The 18,180-nt window shown below is 45.0% G+C and overlaps 1 protein-coding gene across 1 annotated transcript in view; it reads right to left on the minus strand.

The window, feature by feature from the left end:
• Positions 1 to 18,180, minus strand: part of LOC126262968 (acetylcholine receptor subunit beta-like 1) — an 845,533-nt gene that overhangs the window by 231,247 nt on the left and 596,106 nt on the right. The window contains exon 4 of the mRNA XM_049959919.1: positions 746 to 855. Coding sequence (XP_049815876.1) covers positions 746 to 855 — 110 coding nt within the window. The remainder of the gene's footprint in view (positions 1 to 745; positions 856 to 18,180) is intronic.

An 18,180-nucleotide genomic window follows, 5' to 3' on the forward strand; every position in this document is an offset into this window, starting at 1 on the left:
GAATGTTTGTAGCAGGTACTGGCTGCTTGTCTACCTTGCTACGACGACGCATTCACTGTGCTGTTTGCAGTAACTTACCTGTATTTCTATATTCTTATTCATTACTAGACCTACTCCTGAATTACTCCTATTTAACTTTGTATTTATAACCCTGCACTGGCCTGACAAGAAGTCCTGTTCGTCCTGCCACCGAACTTCACTAATCCCCAGTGTAGCTAACTTCAAACTACCCATATCGCTTCCTAAATTTTCTAACCTACCTGCCCGACAAAGGGATCTAACATTCCAACCTCCGACCTGTAGGTCGTCAGTTTTGTTTTTCCTGATGACTACATCCTTCTGAGCAGTCCCCTCCTCGAGATCCGAAATGGGAATCATTTTATCTGCGTATTAATTTACCTACGAGAATTCCATCACAGCAGAGGTGCATTCCCTCGGGAAAAATAACCGCTGTAATTTCAGCCATTCTTACCAGCACAGCAACGCCATGTTGATTGGTGTTACAAGGCCAGATCAGTTGATCATCCAGACTGCTGTCTCTGCAACTACTGAAAAGGCTGCTACCCTTCCTCGAGACCCACGCGTTTGTCTGTCCTCTCAATAGATAGTCCTGCATTGTGGCTGCCCCTGCGGTATGACTGTCTGAATCATAGAGGAACATAAGCTACCCCACCACGGCAAGGTCCATGGTTCGTGGAGAAAGTGCTGTTAACGTAGCGTCCTGTAGAAGGCAGCGTGCACTCACTTGTTGAAGAGCACGATATCCGGCTTCCAGACTTTGTCGGGCGGCAGACGCAGAACGCCGATTCCTCCGTAGTCGGCCTCGTCCCACTGCAGCTGGTAGTCGTTCCACACCTGCAACACAAGGTGACTGTCTTTAGAGGCGTTCTGCTGACTGACAGCGGTCAACAACTCTAGCGCTTCAAGTATCCAAATGCAAATTATATACATTCGTGTAGCACAAAACATAAATTGTAACAGAACAGTCAGATTTGTGCGTCTCATTGCGAGTAATCGGGAGAAATGTTTATTGTATTTCCGCAAGATTTAATCTTAGTTCCATTGCTGACTATCCTTGCAAATAGCTTAGTAGAATTTATTGCTTTTTCAGACGACGAATGCAGGACGCAGAAAATTATAAACAATATTTTTAAAATATTTTGCAACTGGTCTCTTTCTTAATCAAAAAGCCAACATATTCAATTTTGCACAGAAAAATGTACTACTCTAATGATAAAATCGAGACTTGTGCATCAGTTCATAAGTAAGCCACGACCATCAAAATTTCTTCGGGTAAATACTGATGAGAAATTAAGCTGAGTACAAAATAAATTTTGGAGTGCGCGTTAAAAAATCAGAAATATCAAATGAAGTTAAATGTTTGAAATAAAATGAAAAGAAACAATGCAGATGAAGGCAGTGAAGCGCAATCTCGCGATATGGTATAATTTAGTTGCTGCATATCCACAGCGGGGGAGTCACGCTACAGACTTCCATCAGTTCATTCCCCCTGTTCTGCTGCTCCAGAGAGGAACAACTTTGCTTGTTTCGTCGAAAACCATGAATGAGATCGACTGTTTGTATCTGTCATCGCGACGTGCCCGGATAAAATAAATGAACAGGGTGATCGTTCGAATCTTTGATGGGTTCAGATTTTCGTTTGTCACAGCATATTCATTATAAAAGGAGGGCCTCATCACAGTTACTATTAAACAGCTGCATGATAGAGATGTGAAGGAATGGAAAGGATATTTATCGACGGGAATAAAGGTACAGCACGAAAGATATAGAACACTTTAAAGAATTGTTGTTTGCAAAAACGCAAAACGCAGTACAGAAGTCGGTTAAGAAGTAAAAAGAAGAAATACGAAGCTAACAAGGAATAACAGTAAAATGTACCATAATGGGCACGGCGCTGTTCAACGTAAATCTCTCGGCGAGGCTGCCGATCGAGGCGAATGGGCGACATAAAGATCGTTGTTTCTTCGCTGTGGCCGAGGTGAACGGATATTCGCCGCCCGTGGAGACTGTTCTCGCTGAAATTCGGCGGGACATTTGCTAGCTGACCGGCTTACCTCACAGAGCGTGACTGCGTTGATGCAAGGGGCACTGACTGATCTGACGCAGGGAACTTCGAAGTGCCGATCATGCTGCCATAGAATGGTGCTTGATTTTGTTATGGCAGTTAGATGCATTTTTGGTCGGTTGTTGATCGAACAAATCTAAGCAACTCCACAGCGTCATCATAGGCACCGGGTACGGAGAAACCGTAAGTAACGGTTCCTTGCCTTAATATTCTGTTGATACACTATGTGAACAAAAGTATCAGGAGACTTGGCTGAAAATGACTTACAAGTTTGTAGCGCCCTCCATCGGTAATACTGGAATTCAATATGGTGCTGGCCCACCCTCAGCCTTGGTGACTGCGTCCACTCTCGCAGGCATACATTCAACCAGGTGCTGGAAGGTTTCTTGGGGAACGGCAGCCCATTCTTCACGGAGTGCTACACTGAGGAGAGTTATCGATGTCGGTCGATGAGGCCTGGCTTGAATTCGGCGTTCCAAAGTTGTTCTATAAAATTCAGGTCAGGACTCTGTACAGGCCAGTCCATTACAGGGATGTTACTGTCTTGAAACCAGTCCGCCACAGGTCGTGCATTACGAACAGGTACTCGATTGTGTTGAAAGATGCAATCGCCATCCCCGAATTGCTCTTCAACAGTGGGAAGCAAGAAGCTGCTCAAAATATCGATGCAGACCTGTACTGTGATAGTGCCACGCAAAAGAACAAGGGGTACAAGCCCCCTCCATGAAAAGCACGACCATTCCGTACCACCACCGCCCCCAAATTTTGCTGTTGGCACTATACATGCTGGCAGATGACGTTCCATTTGCCATACCCACACCCTGCCATCGGATCGTCACATTGTGTACTGTGATTTGTCACTCCACACAACGTTTTTCCACTGTTCAATCGTCCACTGTTTACGCTCCTTACACCAAGCGAGGCGTCTTTTGGCATTTACGGGCGTAATGTGTGGCTTATGAGCAGCCGCTCGACCATAAATCCAAGTTTTCTCACCTCCCGCCCAACTGTCACAGTACTTGCAGTGGATCCTGAAGCAGTTTGGAATTCCTGTGTGATGGTCTGTATAGATCTATGCCTATTACACATTCCGAACCTCTTCAAATGTCGGCGGTCTCTGTCACTCAGTAGATGAGGTCGGCCTGTACGCTTTTTGGGCTGTACGTGTCCCTTGACGTTTTCACTTCCCTGTCATATCGGAAACAGTGGACCTAGGGATGTTTAGAAGTATGGAAAACTTGCGTACACACTTATTACACAACTGACACCCAATCACATAACAACGGTCGAAGTTGGTGAGTTCCACGGAGCTCCCCATTCTGCTCTCTCCCTATGTCTAATGACTACTGAGGTCGAAGACATGGAGTACCTGGCAGTAGTTGTAAGCACAGTGCACGTAATATTAAACAGTATGTTTTTTGCGGTGTCCGGATACTTTTGATAACATAGTTTATAATTTTGATCATGTTGTAGCTCATATCTGATGCTCTCGCTCATCTTGTGCCTAAGTTTATACTGCTGTCATGAATGGCAGGTCCTCTTCTGTCTTTTGCAATTTAAATCTTTCAGAGTTAATTTTTATTTTGCCTCTGTTTTAGTGTCGATAGAGTTCATTATTGCTATAATTAATTTATAATTTTTTCTATTTGTTTAAACTCTAAATTCTCGATTTGGAGCAAATACGGCAGGCAGGTATAAACAGGATGCGTTTGAAGAAATGGAAGAATTAAAATTAAGAAACTAAATATATTTAAAAGCAAACTGAAAGAATAAAAATAATCCCAGCCACTTTCATAAGTATTTAAAAGAAATTACCGTTCTTTAATTAACATCAGGACTGACAGTCATGAAGTAGATGAAGTTAAGGTATTCTACTACCTAAGCAGCAAAATTATCAACGACGGCGGTGCAAGGAGGACATCAAAAGCAGACTAGCACTAGTAGAAAGGGTATTCCTGACCAACAGAAGTCTACTAGTATCAAGCACAGGCCTTAATTTGAGGAAGAAATTTTTGAGAATATACGTTTGGACCACAGCATTGCATGATAGTGAAACATGGACTGTGGGAAAACCGGAACAGAAGAGAATTGAAGCATTTGAGATGTGGTGCTACAGACGAACGTTGAAAATTAGGTGTACTGATAAGGTAAGGAGTGTCTAGGTTCTGCGCAGAAACGGTGAGAAAAGGAATGCGTGGAAAACAAGGAGAAGGAGAAGGGACAGAATGATAGAACAACTGTTAAGATATCGGGGAATAACTTCCACGGTACTAGAGGGAGCTATAGAGGGCAAAAACTATAGAACAAGACAGAGATTGGAACTGATCCAGCAAATAATTGAGGATGTAGGTTGCAAGTGCTACTTTCGATGAAGAAATTGGCATAGGAGTGGAATTCCTGGTGGGAGGGGGGGAGGCCCATCAAACCACATGAACGCGTGACCTTCAGCTTAAGAGCCTAGAGCCTAAGCCATTATGCTCTAGAGTTACTGGATAAACTCATGTTCTTTTTAATATAAAATGTAAAAAAGCTTTCAGAATAAAAGTTTTATTGTCCAGATCGTAGTTGATATATATCTTGATTGCTATTTTATTACCATCTTCAGATCTCTGTCGATGTAAACAAATAAGTTTACTTTATGTATAGCTCAATGTTGTTCCTAAATTACATGTTAGTATGTACGAGACTACTGCCACATGGTGCTAACCCGTTATACTATGTGGTTCTTTTGACAACTTTCAGGCAGTACGGGGCCGGTTGTCGAGATACGTACATCTGAGAGCAGCGATTGTGCTCCTTCTGATGCATTTGATTACCTCTGCGCCTTACTGATACAGTTATGACTTTTAAGTGTTCTTAATGTTGCATTGGAGTATCTTTTCTGTGAGGTAAACATTATTTTATTCTGTGTGGGTGAAGTCACTCTAAAAACTTTTTAGCGCTTTCTTTTACGTCGTGTTTTTTAATGTTTTCAGAGGCCAGATGCCAAATGGCCAAACGTAGGGGCTTTATAATTCGAATATCCGATGGTATGTAAAGCTAAGTAAACGATTTTTTTAGAAATTACTTACGATAATTATAATCCTGTAACACTTGCAGATCTTAAAATGGCAGTATAACGTTGCTGAAACTAGCAATCAGGATATATATGAACTGCGATATAGACAATAAAACTTCCATTTTAGAAACTATTTTACATTGATATAGAGATCTCTCTCCGTCTGAAAATATCGATAATTACATTATTTTTAATAATTTAGTTTCTAATGCGAAATTATTTTCGTCACATTTTCACAAACGAGGGTCCACCAAGGCAGATGCCTGTATGGCGTGAAACCTGGCACACCAGTGCGTGAGTGGTTTCAAAAACTCAATTCCATCCCTGGTGTTCCAGTTGCAAATTCGGAAGTAAATGAATCACAACGATAAAATTTTATTAACAGATCAAACATTGATAGTTGACACTTACTTCTTAATATATATGGAGGTGACAGAAGTTGTGGGATAGCGATATGCGCTTATACAGATGGCGGTAGTGTCGCGTACACATCGTATAAATGGACAGTGCATTGGCGAAGCTGTCATTTGTACTCAGGTGCCGGCCGTGGTGGCCGAGCGCTTCTAGGCGCTACAGTCTGGAACCGCGCGACCACTACGGTCGCAGGTTCAAATCCTACCTCGGGCATGGATGTGTGTGATGTCCTTAGGTTAGTTAGGTTTAAGTATTTCTAAGTTCTAGGGGACTGATGACCTCAGAAGTTAAGTCCCATAGTGCTCAGAGCCATTTCAACCATTTTTTTCACCACTAATACATGATGAACAAACACATTGTAAATCGGCATTTCTTGATGTATTTTAAAGGTGGTATGCAAATATACTTGCTGATTATATTTATTAAAAAAGGGTTTTAAACCACTATGTTGGCATGAAACTTGGTAAGTTTCTTATGTGATACAGATGGTGTTACTTACACTACATCACGCAAATCGAGACTGCTGTACTTGCTGCAAACAACAACCTTAATTTCCTTCTGCCAATAGAACAGTGACATCGGAGGTGACGTGTACTTCTGAGAGTTTGTTGGTTGGTAACTGACTCAAAAGCATGTGGCTATAATGAATCATTCCTATGAGATAACGTGGTGGTCTACTTATTGTTTGATGTAAATCAATTCTGATCCTGTAATTTCCTGTATCTTAGCACTGAAGTTGGGTATTTATAGCTGAAATATAGATATACAAGAATAATAAAAAGCAAGTGGGTTTTCGACTGATTACTGTGTCCCTATCCTTCCCTCATTGTAGGTCTCTCAAAAAATTTCGGCCTCCAGTAGCTATGCCGACGTGAACAGTAACAGCTAGAAGCTGCTCTCTTATTGTATTATTTAACTGCAAGTCCTTCAAAGATTTTTCCACATGTCATCAAACGGCTCGTCCCCGTCCTAGAGGGCCCCCCCCCCTCCCCATAGTACTCTTTTCAACCAACTGCTCTCCTCTCTGCATTTAACAGAGGAATTTGCATTGCAGTCTTTATGTTGACACCGAAGACCGTTCTGACTTTTCTGCATACTTTTTCGGTTCCTTCACATTTTTCCCGTCACCATTTTGCCTTGGCCTTCCTGCACATCCTATTTATTTCATTGCTAAGTGAGTTACACTGCTTGATTCCTGTTATTTTGTAAACGTTTTTCTACTTTCCGTGTCGCTGGTCTCTTCCAAGTCTACCACCTCCACTTCTGATGTTTTGAACGGTCTGGCAACTGAATGTCTTCTTCTTCAATCTGCCATTTTCATTTTCATATTCAGATGAAATCAGATGAAATATGACTGCTGAGGACTGCACTAATCTCTTTCAGTTTAGTAAAAAAAAAATGAATGGAGGCTTTTGAATCTGGTGCTTCACAGTTAATAATTCACATAACGTAAGCTTTACAAGCAGCAACAGCGTTTCGAAATAAAGCCCGCACGCAAATACAATATCGGTATGCTCAGCGTCTGTAAATTATCGCAGCACGTCAATAGTGCGCGAAATCTGGTGGCTGCCGTGAGTGGAATTTCGCGCAACGTCACAGAAGTTTAGAGAAAGGGCGAAATGAACGTTTCAAGGTGCTTAAGCTCCTTGAAAGACGGGAAATATACAATATGTACACGAACCGAGACAAAAGAAGGGAATGTTCACATTAAAAGGGCGCAAAACAGGGATGTAATCTATCGGGCTCACTGTCAATCAAAACGTCGAAGAAGCAGTGATGGAAATAAAAGTAAGGTTGAAGTGTGGGATTAAAATTCAAGGTGAAAAGATATCAATGACGATTTCACTGATGAGTTTGCTGTCCTCAGTGAAAACGAAGGAGGATGTGCTGAATGGAATGAACGGTTTAATGCTCATTATATTATGGCCGACAATAAATAAAAGAAAGTCAAAGGTTATGATAAGCACCAGAAATGAGAAAAGTGAGAAACTTTGCATCAGAATTGGTGATCACGAAGTAGATGAAGTTAAGTTGGCAGCAAAATAGCGTTTGATGTACGGAGCGAGGAGGATATAAAAAGCAGGCTATCAGTGGCAAAAAGGGCATTTCTGACCAAGAGAGGTCTACTAGTATCAAACATAATTTGAGCAAGAAGTTTCCGAGAATGTACGGTTGGAGCACAGTATTGTATGGTAGTGAAACATGGACAGTGCGAAAACCGGAACACAAGAGAATCTAAGCATTTGAGACGTGGTGCCTACAGACGAATGTTAAAAATTGGGTACAGTAGTATGGTAAGGGATGAGGGGGTTCTCCGTAGAATCGACGGGTGAAGGAATGTATGGAACACTCTGACTAGAAGAATGGGCGGAGTAATAGGACATCTGTTAAAGAGATCATAGAACTACCACCATGGTACTAGAGGGAGCTGTAGAGGGTCGCTGGATTGGGAGTGGTTCAACTTCTCCAGCCCCTTTTGAAATAGCCACCACAAAGCTTGGACTTTATTTCATCAAACAAATCTTTATGGCGAATAATCAAATCCCGCAGTGTTAATGTCAGTACAATGCTAATGCAGAATTCTCCAGAAGGGATGAGAGAGCCTGTCGGAGAACAACAGAGATGCACCAAAATATATCAGGAGGACATGGAGAAGTATAGGCGTGCGTATAAGGCACGGTGGTGCAAATACAGATGCGATGGATACACAGTTTCTAAAATTCACATTGCTAAGTTGGGCTTGAGGGAATTATGCAAATGATACTCATACAGGTATCGACGGAAAATGTAAAACTGGCAGGCAAAGGATAGAAAAAATGGAAATGAGCCTTTGGCGTCATTGGCCGGGAGGCCCCTTGCGGGGCAGGTCCGCCCGCCTTGGTGCAGGTCTTATTACATTCGACGCCACATGGGGCGACCTGCGCGCCAGATGGGAATGAAATGATGAGGACAACACAACACCCAGTCTCTGAGCGGAGAAAATCTCCGACCCAGCCGGGAATCGAACCAAGTCCCGTAGGACGGCAATCAAGTCACGCTGACCACTCAGCTGTCGGGGCGGACGAGCCGAAGGATGAATGTGTGTGACTGTAGCGCAATTTCACTGCGCAGATCGGTGTGTAAGCAATATGCACAGATATTAGCATGTCAGAGACAGCGAGTAGTTGGGCTAAAGGAAGCCGGTTGGAGTAATCGCAGAACAGCTCGACATCTGAATAGGAGCGATACCACTATTCAATGACGTTGGCAGGGATGGGTGATCCATATCTAAAAACAGCGTCAAGAAGGAAGCGGTCGACGTAGAGTGACGACAGAAAGTGAGGACCGAGCAATGCACCGAGAACCCCAGAATCATCATTATCATCGATTCAACGTTCAATTGGTGCTACAGTGAACGCAGGGACTACGAAAAGAGGGCTGAACTCACAGCGACCCTTGTGCCGGCTGCTATTGATCTCTGTACTCCAAGTCCTTTTGTAGTGGTATCGGGCACAATAGGCCTGTAATTACATTGAATGGAGTAGAACTGTCTTTAGTGATGAGCTCCTGTGAACTGAACTCAGATGACCAACGAAGTCGTCTGGAAACGCCCCAAATAACGGTGGAATACCAGCTTGACTGTAGCTCGGCATACGGCACGACAAGCAGGAGTGATGGTCTGGGGTGGGGAGCCGTTTCTTTTCATAGCGCACTCCTTTGGTTGTCATCCGCGGCACCCTTACAGAACATCCTTCCTTTTTTTTTTTTTAATTTTTTTTATTGATCAGTCTTCTGACTGGTTTGATACGGACCTCACGAATTCCTCTCCCGTGCCAACCCCTTCGTCTGAGAGTAGCACGGACAACCTACGTCCTCAATTAATTGATGGTGGATGTCTTCCGACCTGTCTTCCTCTACAGTTTTTACTCTCTAAGCGTCCCTCTAGTTCCATGGAAGATATTCCCTGATGTCTTAACGGATGTTCTATAATTAGTCCTTTCTTCTTGTCAGTGTTTTACATATATTCTCTTCCTCGCCGTTTCTGCCGGGAAAATTCCCCTTATCAGTCCACCTATTTTCAACATTCTTTTCTAGCGCCGCATCTGAAATGCTTTGGTTCTCTTTTGTTTCAGTTTTTCCGCAGTCCATGTTTCACTACCACACAATGCTGTGCTCCAAACGTACATTCTCAGAAATTTCTTGATCAGATTAAGACCTGTTTGATATTAGTAGAGTTCTATTGGCCAGGAATGTCCTTTCTGCTGGTGCAAGTGTGCTTCTTACGTCCTCCTTGCTCCGTCTGTCATGGATAATTTACTGCCTAGGTAGCAGGATTCCTTAACTTCATCTACTTCGTGATCACTACTTCTCAATTATCTTTCTTCGATTTCCTCTCAATACATATACTGTATTCATTACACTCTTAATTCCATTCAACAGGCCCTACAATTCTTCCTCATTTTACTGAGCCTATTCTAACATGGATATCTGTTCACCTTATATATTAATCCCACCCTTGAATCTTTCTTTTATTTCCGTCATTGTTTCTTCGGCGTATACACCCTTTACAATCTGGTCTTCCACTCTTATTGTTGCCTCTTAGTTCTTGTGCTCGTGGAGTTCCAATCAAATGCCGCAGCTGGAAGCTCGAGAGAATTTTATCCACACATGCGTTGTTAGAAATTTCAATCGCTTCTCGGACTTTACTTCTATCAATGTATGTTTCCTTACGCGACGCTGGTCTCTGACAGTGCTCAGTCAGCCGTGGAGACTACAAGATCTCGAAGAAGGTCCGATCAGAAGGGTCAAAATTTTAGTCGTACAGAAGCAACTTGATGCGCCCTAACAACCCAGAAGATTTTACGTGCACTGTACATTGTCAGCATCTCCAGCGTGGCTGGTTCTCCTGAAGTACAGCGTGGACTGGTTGTTGCGGCGGGAAGCTCCCCAGCGCCCCATGACGCCGAGGCTGGGACGGCGAAGGGTGGTCTGGTCGCGAACCGGGAACGGCCGCCGGAGGCAGCAGGCAGCCCGCCTATTGATCTGAGCGGCCCGCGCGACACAGAACAGCGCGGCACAAAGCGAGAGCACGGCCGGCTGGCGGCGGCGCCTTCGCAGTACAGCCCCACCCCGCCCATGCAGCCTATCACACTCTCCCCTACCGTACCCTACCCTACCCTACCCTATCCTATGCCAATCACGATAACGCAAGCTCTGTGTCGTCTACTACTCGTCGCAATAGACACGCCCCCACATGAGACGTGCGATGTACAGGCCATGGAAATAAAAAAAGTGTAGGACCTAAGAGCTCTGAGGCATCTACATGCAATGCACTGAGGTTAATTAATCAGAGCAGGGTACAATGTTTTAAGAGGAAGATGTATTTTGAGGGAGGTACCTACCATCGTCAGCCGCAAATGGCCGTTGAAATAATTCAGTGGCAAAAGTTGACAACTTCTGCCGGACGAGAACCCGAACCCGAACCCGAATTTCTCACTTTACTCGAGCGGTCGCATTAACTGCTTTGGCTGTCCGAGCATGCTTTCCGTCTGTTGTGTACATAGTTCCGCGTAGTCAGCGCGTACACAACTTTCCCACCAGAGCGCGCCCCGCTAAGCACAACAGCGCAGGCGCAGCGCTCGTCCGTCTCCGCACAACGAGATGGCGCTGTCTTATAGACGGACCAAATTCTGCTTCTGCCGACCCGTGTATTAATATGTAAAGCAGCCAATGAGATTGCAGCTAACGTAGAACTTTTTCTCCTCGCGGATCACACTCGTGCAGTGATACCTGAAAGAGTGTACAGACCTCCGATTAGTCAGTCTGCATTAGTCTGTACCGGTCTGCATCAGTCTGCATTAGCCTATAGTCCAGTTTCAGTCTGCGCCTAATAAGATTATCATATTCCTGTATAGACACTTTGTCAAGTATCAGAGATATGTGAGATTAAGATTAACGTACCAAGACCAAAGGAACTTCAGATTGTCAATTGTAAATAGCATCCAGAATCAAGTTAAGTAAGGTTTATGATTTTTATTATTTTAATAAATGTGTGTGAAAATTAATCAAGTTCTGTTTAAAGTTGGTCACCGTCAATCTGCTACTCTAAGCGTGCAAGTGGCATTTCTATCATCTGACCTAATGGCAGAAGATAAGCACGCCACGATAAGACCACGAGACATATTGCTGTCACTCGCTTACTTCTTTAGAGCGACAAGTCAAATAATCTGATGGTGTGTGTACCGAAGGTCGTACAGTACGCACACCGCACCGTCCGATTCAGATTTTCAACATATCGCCTAGTACAATATTGTATGTACTGCTGGACGCGTCCCACAGGACACCACACATACACTGCGGTGACAAAAATCATGGTGTGCCTCCTAATATGCGTCGGACCTCCTTTTGCCCGGCATAGTGCAGCAACTCGACGTGGCATTGACTTAACAAGTCGCCGGAATAACTCTGCAGAAATATTGAGCCATATAGTCTCTATAACCGTCCGTAATTGCGAGAATGTTGCCGGTAGAGGATTTTGTGCACGAACTGACCTCTGGATTATGTCCGATAAATGTTCGGTTCGATTGATGTCAGGTGATCTGATTGACCAAATCATACGACCGATGTATCCAGAATGTTCTTCAAACCAATCGCGAACAATTCTAGTCCTATGACATGACGTATTGTCATCCATAAAAATTCCATTGTTGTTTGGGAACATGAAGTCCGCGAATGGCTGCAAATGGCCTCCGAATAGTCGAACATAACCATTTTCAGTCAATGATCGGTTCAATTGCACCAGAAGACCCAGTCTGTTCCATGCAAACACAGCCCACATCACTATGGAGCAACCACCAGTTTGCGCAGTGCCTTGTTGACAACATGGGTCCGTGGCTTCGTGGGGTCTGCGCCACACTCGAATCCTACTATCAGCTCTTACCAACTTAAATTTGGAATCATCTGATCAGACTACGTTTTTACAATCTGGCGATTCTAAAGACTGAGAGATTGTCTGCTGTCGGGCGGCATTTAAACCATCGAAGAGCCGCACGCCTATCCCGGATGGATAAATGGTACTCTCATCTCCACCAAGGGACAAGTCGCCTCTGATGATGGTCGAAAGACCTTGGTATGGATAGATCAGCAACGTGATGGATCATGTGCGTGATGTGATCCACCCATTCCTTCACGCTGTCAAGGAGTTCAAACACAGCCAACTGGCCAAACAGCGCCTAGTTAGCCTTGCCAATCATCCACGCTGGTGGCTTCTGTTGCAGCAACACACCATCGAGTAGCTGAAGGCGGATCAGGAAGTGATCGCTGGAATGAAGGTCGTCAATGACCTTCCAATGAACAGAGTCGGCGAGGGCTAGAGAGCAGAGAGATAGGTTGATGGCTGAGATTGACCCAGCAGCAGCACAGAAAAATGAGTCAGAGTACCAGCATTTAGGAGACACAGCTCTCGAGATGTCAGGAGGCTCTCCAAAACTCGACCCCGAGGGCAAGTAGACCTTGATCCCCACAGGACATGGGCACTGAAGCCTCCCAGGAGGAGAAATGTTTGGGGGAGTCGCGCGATAAGATCTTTGAAAGCCTCAGAGTGTCCTGCATCCAGTGCAGGTAAATTAAGAGAACGAACTGTAAGCCTCTGACGTGCAGAGATTGCAACTGCACCTGCTTGCAGGTCAGTATCCAGGGGAAAAGCAGAGGAGTGGTGGCCATTATCGACAAACACAGCAACACCATCTTTGGCTCTTTCCCCAGTCTTGTCATCCTTGTGATACAGGGTATAGCCCGGAAGTGCAGGGGCATCAGATGCTTTGATATGTATTTCCTGCAAACACAAGCACAGACGGCGTTGCTACGCTAGAAGTTTCAGTTCCTCAATGCGTGTAGTGAATCCATTCATGTTCCACTCGATAATGGGAGCCATCTATCAGGGGGGCACTTTCATCCTGACTTCCTGACGGGAGCCCACAATGGGTGAAGGCTCAGGTTTGGAGCGAGATGGTTGCCCCAATCTGACATCATGCTTCATAGCCTCTGAAGAAGGATCGACAGAGACGTCAGGGAGCTTGATGTCGACATCGTCAGGCTATTTTCTGCCCGATTCCATCGGTGTTTGATGTTTTGCCTTGGATGGGTAGACTTTGCAGCCACAACTGTGGCTGCGGGTGTGGCAAAATTGGACAGCGTACCAGACGGAACCTTTGGAGGGGCAGGGAGCTCTGCAATGTCAGCAACCACAGCTTTTTCTGAAGTTCTTGGGGGAGGGACAGGCGTAGAAACAACTGCGGCAGCACAAGTGCAGGGTCACACGCAGGTACGGCCGGCCGATGTGGCCGAGCGGTTCTAGGCGCTTCAGTCTGGAACCGCACGACCGATATGGTCGCAGGTTCGAATCCTGCCTCGGGCATGGATGTGTGTGATGTCATTACGTTAGTTAGGTTTAAGTAGTGCTAAGTTCTAGGGGACTGATGACCTCAGATGTTAAGTCTCATAGTGCTCAGAGCCATTTGAACCATTTGAACACACGCAGGTACTAGTGCCAACATAGCAGCCTCCGTTTGTGTAGAAGCTTTTCGTGTGAGGTGTTTAACAACTGAAGTGGAGGAGTAGCAAAACACGGGGGCAGCATGGATTTATAGAGCTTTTTTGCCTCAGAATAGGGGATGCGCTTAGTAGTTTTAAGCTCATGTATCTTCCGTTCTTCCAGATATACGCTGCAGTCCCGACTCCAGAAGGGGTGAGATCAAGAGCAATTCATACACTTCAATGGAGCGAAACAATGGACACCATCGTGAGCGACCTGACCACACTTGCCAAAAGAAGCTTCCCCACGACACCCAAGAGTAGTATGCCCAAAGCGCTGGCATTTGAAACACCGCATTGGGTTGGGTACATAAGGCCGCACACTTAGGGAATTCAACCTGCCTTAATATGCTCAGGGATTTTCGTGTTATTAAATATCAGGATAAAGGAGTCGGATTGAACAAGAACCCATCCACCCCTCTACATGATATTTTGCATGTCGACTATTCTTTCTGGAGCCCATTCATCTTTCAGTTCCTCCTTGGGAATGTCTACCAGATCCCTGCACGTCACAACACCTTTTCTGTAATTCAAGGTGGTGTAAAGCTCAGTTTAGATGGCATATTCCCCAAGGGATTGCGCGTTCTGTAGATTCTTAGCTTGTTGGGAACTAGCGGTTTCCACCAACAGAGTCCCATTACGCAATCGATTAACAGATTTCAAACTGCCAGCAATGCCCTCGAACCCTTTTTGAATATAGAAAGGTGAAACTTTCTCGAAGCTGCCCTCTTTCCTTATAATGATTAGAAACACATTCTGACCGCTAGCACGTGTCCTGTTTCTACTCATGATACCCTGAAATTTCGCTCCTGAGTCAGGAGGACTGGCTACATGTGCCCTCTTGTTGGATTGGATGTTGGTAACTGCCAGCGGCCCGCCCTTTCTGCTGGAAGGAGGCAAAGAAGATTTCGAAGGATTCACCTCGGTCCCACCAGCCGCTAGGGAACTAGGAGTCCACCTGGACAGAGCCCCGCTTGTCTAGGTAAGTTTTATACAACTGAGGTGCGGCAGGTTCCCCAGAGGTTGCTCGCTAACGACTGTTCCACAACAGCCATGCATCTTATCAGCGCGCAGTACACCTTCAGATTGAGGAGTTTTTTTATAGAGGTTTATTCCATCCTCACGATCCGGGCGGTGAATCCAAGATACCCATTCCCTGAGACACCTGAGACACACAACGATCCACCGCCACGCCGCACGGTGGTCGCTGAAGCATGCCCAGAGCTTACTGTGACAAGGGACTGGCGGCGCTTACTAGTCTCCAGCTCAGGAACGCCTGGGTCGCTAAGCCCGTATCCGATAAACAAATGACGAGCCCCTGGGGGCTACATGATCGGCTGTCTTGTCTCAGTTGACTTATCGAGACAAGTGACTCTCCTGCAGCGCTCCAGGCGTTTAATTCTTGTACTGAGAAACGGCTGTTTCGTAAGATCATTTTTGTTTACACGTCAACGTCAAAACTATGTGTGTTATGGCAGCTGTCTACTGTGAAGTTTGACATCTGAATGGTGAAATTGAGGTTTGGGGCACTGTCCTTTTTATGGAAAAATCCAAAAATAATATCAAAGTATGGGAACAAGCAATGAAAGTAGAGCTTATTAATGACAAAAGCAGAATTCGCTGTGGGAGTCCTTGTCAAAGATCATGCAGTACATTCTTCACAATTCTCGGAACTGAAAGAGTAGGGAAGTGTCATCCGAACATTTTAAAACCTATTTATTTGCTTGGAAAATACATACTTGCAAACACCAAAAAATTCCTGGAGATATATTCCGTCTTTGCAGCTAAACGAAAGGCAGACTGTTTCTGCCATAAGTGTTTCGGTTCTTTTATTTACGAAACATCTTCGGTGGTGACTTCTGTTGCAGCTAGTCCATTTGTGTGATCCTGCAGATGTGTTTTCTAGATCCCTATACTGCAGATAGCCTATTTGTGGCGTTTTTTACCCACATTTATTACAACACTTCACTTGTACTTCTTATTGTGTGTTGAACGTGAGTATATTTGTAGTGTGTAGTGCTGCCAATGCCAACGCCAGTGTTGCTACTGGTAAAAACTGTGGGTGGAAAAACGTCGGAAATCGACGCTCGCGAGTATGGGGATCTTGTAAATACATCTCCAAGATCACACAAGGACTAAGATCACTGCAAAGAGCCACTGAAGATGATTCATAAATAAAAGAAGAGAACCGCGCGAGGGAAAAAAACTACCTTTCATTTAGTTGCAAAGACGGAACATAGCTCCATGAACTTTGAAGCAGCTAAGGAACGGATCACGGAAAGAAAGGACATCAAACAGTATCTAGAGCGCAGTAAATAGAGACTTTTTGTGTCTTGTTTTCTTGCTGAGTGCCAAATAACATCGAAAATTATTTTCTCGTCAAGTATTTGTGACTTTTTCGTTGTTGAAAAAATTTTCATTGCAACACGTTTATGTATTTACATTTGTATTTACGCACAGTGTAGGCCTTTTCTCTGTAAAATGTAAATACTGTTATGGTTTCAGGTACTTCGTCTCTCCTGTAGCAGAAAGCAAGTAAGAAGAAACAACAGAATGTTGTGTAACTTCTCAATGTATGACGAAAACAGAGAAAACAACACAATAAAGTCACGAAAACACAAAATCAGTATCTATGGTAGTAGTGATCTTGGCCTGAAGAGGTTAACTTCCGATGTTAGCTGACGTCGCCATGGTCACCGCTTCCGAGCGTACACAGAGTGCAGCATTCAAGTACATTTACACTAGTGGCCATTAAAATTGCTACACCACGAAGATGACGTGCTACAAACGTGAAATTCAACCGACAGGAAGAAGATGCTGTGATATGCAAATGATTAGCTTTTCAGAGCATTCACACAAGGTTGCCGCCGGTGGTGACACCTGCAGCGTGTTGACATCAGGAAAGTTTCCCATCGATTTCTCATACACAAACAGCAGCTGACCGGCGTTGCCTGGTGAAACGGTGTTGTGATGCCTCGTGTAAGGAGGAGAAATGCGTACCATCACGTTTCCGACTTTGATAAAGGTCGGATTGTAGCCTATCGTGATTGCGGTTTATCGTATCGCGACATTGCTGGGATCCAATGACTGTTAGCAGTATATGGAATCGGTGGGTTCAGGAGGGTAATACGGAACGCCGTGCTGGATCCCAACGGCCTCGTATTACTAGCAGTCGAGATGACAGCCATCTTATCCGCATGGCTGTAACGGCACGTGCAGCCACGTCTCGATCCCTGAGTCAACAGATGGGGACGCTTGCAAGACAACAACCATCTGCACGAACAGTTCGACGACGTTTGCAGCAGCATGGACTATCAGCTCGGAGGCCATGGCTGCGGCTACCCTTGACGCTCCATCACAGACAGGAGCGCCTGCGATGGTGTACTCAACGACGAACCTGGGTGCACGAATGGAAAAACGTCATTTTTTCGGATGAATCCAGGTTCTGTTTACAGCATCATGATGCTCGCATCCGTGTTTGGCGACATCGCGGCGAACGCATATTGGAAGCGGGTATTTGTCATCGCCATACTGGCGTATCACCCGGCGTGATGGTATGGGGTGCCATTGGTTACACGTCTGGGTCACCTCTTGTTCGCATTGACGGCACTTTGAACAGTGGACGTTACATTTCAGATGTGTTACCACCCTTGGCTCTACCCTTCATTCGATCGCTGCTAAACCCTACATTTCAGCAGGATAATGCACGACCGCATGTTGCAGGTGCTGTACGGGCCTTTCTGGATACAGAAAATGTTCGACTGCTGCCCTGGCCAGCACATTCTCCAGATCTCTCACCAATTGAAAACGTCTGGTCAATGGTGGCCGAACAACTGGCTCGTCACAATGCGCCAGTCACTACTCTTGATGAACTGTGGTATCGGTTGCACCTGCACGGGCAGCTGTACCTGTACACGCCATCCAAGCTCTGTTTGACTCAATGGTCAGGCGTATCAAGGCCGTTATTACGGCCAGAGGTGGTTGTTCTGGGTACTGATTTCTCAGGATCTATGCACCCAAATTGCGTGAAAATGTAATCACATGTCAGGTC

Source organism: Schistocerca nitens, chromosome 6 (assembly GCF_023898315.1).
Source record: "Schistocerca nitens isolate TAMUIC-IGC-003100 chromosome 6, iqSchNite1.1, whole genome shotgun sequence".
Lineage (NCBI taxonomy): Eukaryota > Metazoa > Arthropoda > Insecta > Orthoptera > Acrididae > Schistocerca > Schistocerca nitens.